Source organism: Camelina sativa, chromosome 12 (assembly GCF_000633955.1).
Source record: "Camelina sativa cultivar DH55 chromosome 12, Cs, whole genome shotgun sequence".
In the NCBI taxonomy this organism is placed as follows: Eukaryota; Viridiplantae; Streptophyta; class Magnoliopsida; order Brassicales; family Brassicaceae; genus Camelina; species Camelina sativa.
In genome coordinates this window covers 24,156,828-24,160,698 of record NC_025696.1, presented here as the reverse complement: position 1 = coordinate 24,160,698, position 3,871 = coordinate 24,156,828, and the positions used below count along the sequence as shown (strand labels likewise).

General features: G+C 41.1%; 1 protein-coding gene across 1 annotated transcript in view; it reads left to right on the top strand.

Annotated features, from left to right (window-relative positions):
* Window positions 2,149-3,871, top strand: part of LOC104732559 (protein RRP6-like 2) — a 6,722-nt gene continuing 4,999 nt past the window's right edge. The window contains exons 1-2 of the mRNA XM_010452125.2: window positions 2,149-2,939; window positions 3,327-3,482. Of these exons, the coding sequence (XP_010450427.1) occupies window positions 2,247-2,939; window positions 3,327-3,482 (849 nt within the window). The 5' untranslated portion in view covers window positions 2,149-2,246. The remainder of the gene's footprint in view (window positions 2,940-3,326; window positions 3,483-3,871) is intronic.

The window sequence follows — 3,871 nt, the reverse complement described above, 5'->3', positions numbered from 1 at the left end:
GTTATCGTCATACGTGCCGCATGATAACCAGACTTCACCGTATACCTCCCATTCTTTGTAAAATGCCAACCCAGAGAGTCCTTCTTTGGACCACTACCTAAAGGTAATGCTCCTATTAACGCTACATCTCCAGGATCAAAATGCTCAGTGAGCACATCCAGTCGCCATGAATTTGTCCGACTATCAATTAAGTGAGAAATTGTAAGAGAAGGGTCCTGAGACGGGCCCTTACTGAGAGCTGGTCTCGGGGATTGAGCTGGTACCCAGGGGTCAGTCCATATAAAAATGGACTCTCCTGAACCAACCCGTTTAATAAGTCCTTTTTGCACCAGAGAGCGAGCTGAAGTAATACTCCGCCATCCGTAAGAGGGAGAGTAAGATCGAATCGGTTCCATAGGATTCGAATTCCTATAATATCTACCTTTAAAAACCCTAGCAAACAGAGAATCCGGATAGTCAATTAGCCTCCAGAGTTGTTTTGCCAACAAAGCCGAATTAAAGTCATCAACATTCCGAAAACCTAAACCGCCCAATTGTTTACTACAGCATAATTTTTCCCATGCTAACCAATGCATACCACCCGTCCTACCATCCGCACTCCACCAAAAATTCGCGACAGCGCTTGTGAGTTTGGAAGTAATTGTCTTTGGTAGCCGGAAACAAGACATCACAAACGTCGGGACCGCAGTTGCGATAGATTTGATCATCACCTCCTTTCCCCCTTTAGAGAGCAGCTTTGCCGACCAACCAGTCGTACGTCCCTGTAGTTTTTCCCGGACAAAGGAGAAGACCTTTGTTTTAGACCCACCTAAACTCTCAGGCAACCCTAGATACGAACCCATGCCTCCCAAATTTGTTATACCAAGAATCCCTTGGAGCTCTCTTTTTGTGGTTTCCGCAACCTTATGACCAAACTGAATAGAAGACTTTGCAAAATTGATCTGCTGACCCGAGGCAGCCTCATATTTCCGCAAAATACTCAAAATGACCTCACATTGTTCTTTGGTGACCTTACAAAAGAATAAACTATCATCCGCAAATAAAAGGTGTGTGATTGGCGGGCATTGATTCGCCACCTTGATCCCTGTAATTAATTTATTCTCCTCCGCTTTCCGAATATTGGCAATTAAAGCCTCCGTGCACAAAATAAACAGATAAGGAGAAAGGGGGTCTCCCTGTCGTAAACCCCTCTCCGGAATAATCAAACCATTAGGTTGACCATTCAGGAGCACTTTATACTCGACTGAACTAACACAAAACATAATCCAGCCAATCCACCTAGCATCAAAACCCATTTTATAGAGTAGTTTTTCAATAAACCCCCATTCCACCCGGTCGTAAGCCTTACTCATATCTGTTTTTATCGCCATGAACTTCCCTTTACAGGACGGATTAGTCCGTAACCCGTGAAACATCTCCTGAGCAATGAGAATGTTATCCGAAATGAGGCGGCCCGAAACAAAGGCCGACTGAGTTTCCGAGATTAGCCCTGGTAAAATTTTCTTAAGCCGTTGACACATGATTTTAGAAATAATTTTATACCCCACATTACACAAACTGATTGGGCGCAGCTCTGTCATCCGGGTTGGCTTTGCCACCTTCGGGATGAGACAGATGTGGGTAGAATTTAAACCTCTATCAAACACTCCCTCTTCGAAAAAACCATTGACCAAGGAGACAAAGTCTCCTTTGACAACCTGCCACTACTTTTGGTAAAATAAAGCGGTCATCCCGTCTGGACCAGGAGCCTTGTCCGGATGCATCATAAATAGAGCCGCACGAACTTCCATCTCTATAACCGGGGCCATTAACTGGGTATTGACCTCGTCTGTGATGACTGTGCGTACTTCACATAAGACCTCATCAAAGTTTGCCGGGTGTAATGTTGTAAACAAATCTTCAAAGTACGTTACTGCGGTATTGCAGATATCTAAATTTTGTTTACAAGTTGTAGATGTCACATTACTATTTATTTATCACTTAGTGATTTCTTAACTAATTAAAAATATGCTCAAAGATCTACAAAGTTATCATATTTCGATATCAGCCCTAAATCAAATACCAAATTATTGTAAAATCTAGATCAAAGACCAGGTTATTACGTTATTGCCCTAAGTGTATATACTAATTAAAATAGCTCTACAGTACTTTTTCTCAATCAATGGTGTTCCTAAAACCCTAGCCAAGCCGAGATACCCTAAAATCACAATCTTCTGATTGATCTCTCTCTCTTTCTCAAGCCGAGAATGAGCGACGGTAACATGGACGTCGACGATTCACCGCTTTCTTGGAAGGTAAAGTCCCTGGAAGCATTAGTCGATGGTTCTTTCTCGAAGTCTCTCTCGAAACTCTCATCGTCTTCCCGTTTGATTCCGGCGAGTAGAGATTTCCATTTTTACTACAATTTCGATGAGTTCAAACGCCCAATCGATGAGATAGCTGGAACCTCGCAGTCGGCTCTCGAGACGATCGGTGATTCCGAGCAGGTTTGGGAGAAATCGATGAAGTTCCCTGGCGATGTTGATGAAGTTGAAGCCGAGGATTGGCTTTGTAACGTGAATGATGAATTTATCGAGAGATTTGATGTTTCGGTTGATGAGTTTAAGAGGATTAGGAAGAAAGAAGAGGAAATTGGTCGGCCTGTGGCTTACGATGGGGATGATGGGTTTCAGATGGTTTATGGGAAGAAGAAGAAGCCGGTTGGTAATGTGATTACTGGCTCGGCGGCTAAGAATACTAACGGTGGTGGTTCAATGATTGATGTTAAGTTGGCTGAGAGGGAGAGGAATTCATCTGGCAAAGCTAAAGTTCCTTTCCATGTACCAACCATAAAGAAGCCTCAAGAGGAGTATAATATCTTGGTGAACAACGCTAATCAACCGTTTGAGCATGTTTGGTTGGAGCGGAGCGAAGACGATCAGCGGGTTATGCATCCCCTGGTTAGTGTTTTGCGTTTTCAGAATCATCTGTTTAGATTTGCCTTTGAAAAAGTTAACTTTATATGAAAATTGACTCAACCAACACTAATTAGGGAGGATGCTGATGGTATAGTGTAGAATGAGAGAGTTTTTATTTGAGTGTAGTGAAGTTATTTTAAAAAATCCTGCCCTGTGCTGCCATTAGTGTAGTATTTGATTTGCATTATCTTTGTTTGTAAGTGCTTCATTAAGACTCTAGACTCTGAAAGCTTACTGTATTGTATCGATGACATTGTGGCTTGGGAATAGATATGCTCATAACTCTCTTATGCTTAATTTTTGGCTGTCTGCATTTGGCCTTTTCTTGGCAGTTATCTTCTCGTCTTAAACTTTTATAATACTATGCAGGAGAAACTTTCAGTGATTGACTTCGTTGACAAAGATGTAAACGAGATGGAACCTGTTAAGCCCCTTTCATTGGAAGAGACTCCATTCAAGTTTGTTCAAGATGTGAAAGATCTGAAAGAATTAGTTGCTAAATTGCGTAGTGTTGAAGAGTTTGCGGTAAATTTCTTTTTTGGTTTTCTTAAGTGTTGAAGAGTTTGCGTAGTGTATTTTTTTGACCATAATGTCTTTTGATAGAAGTAGTAAGAAATTTGAGAATTCTATCATTATTATGTAATGGCTTGTTACTTGATCATTCACTTTTACAGAGCGTCTTGAAAATAATACTAAACTACCATGGGTTTCAGCATTTTGGTTTGGAGAATATAAAGTTGCTTATCTAAAAATTTTCATTGATTATGCCAAAAACAACTCAATTTGTGAGTTGCCAAGGCTGATGCCTCTCCCTTCTCTTATTATCGTTTTTCGTTTTCCTTTGTTTAGGTTGATCTGGAGCATAATCAGTATCGATCTTTTCAAGGATTGACATGCTTGATGCAAATTTCCAC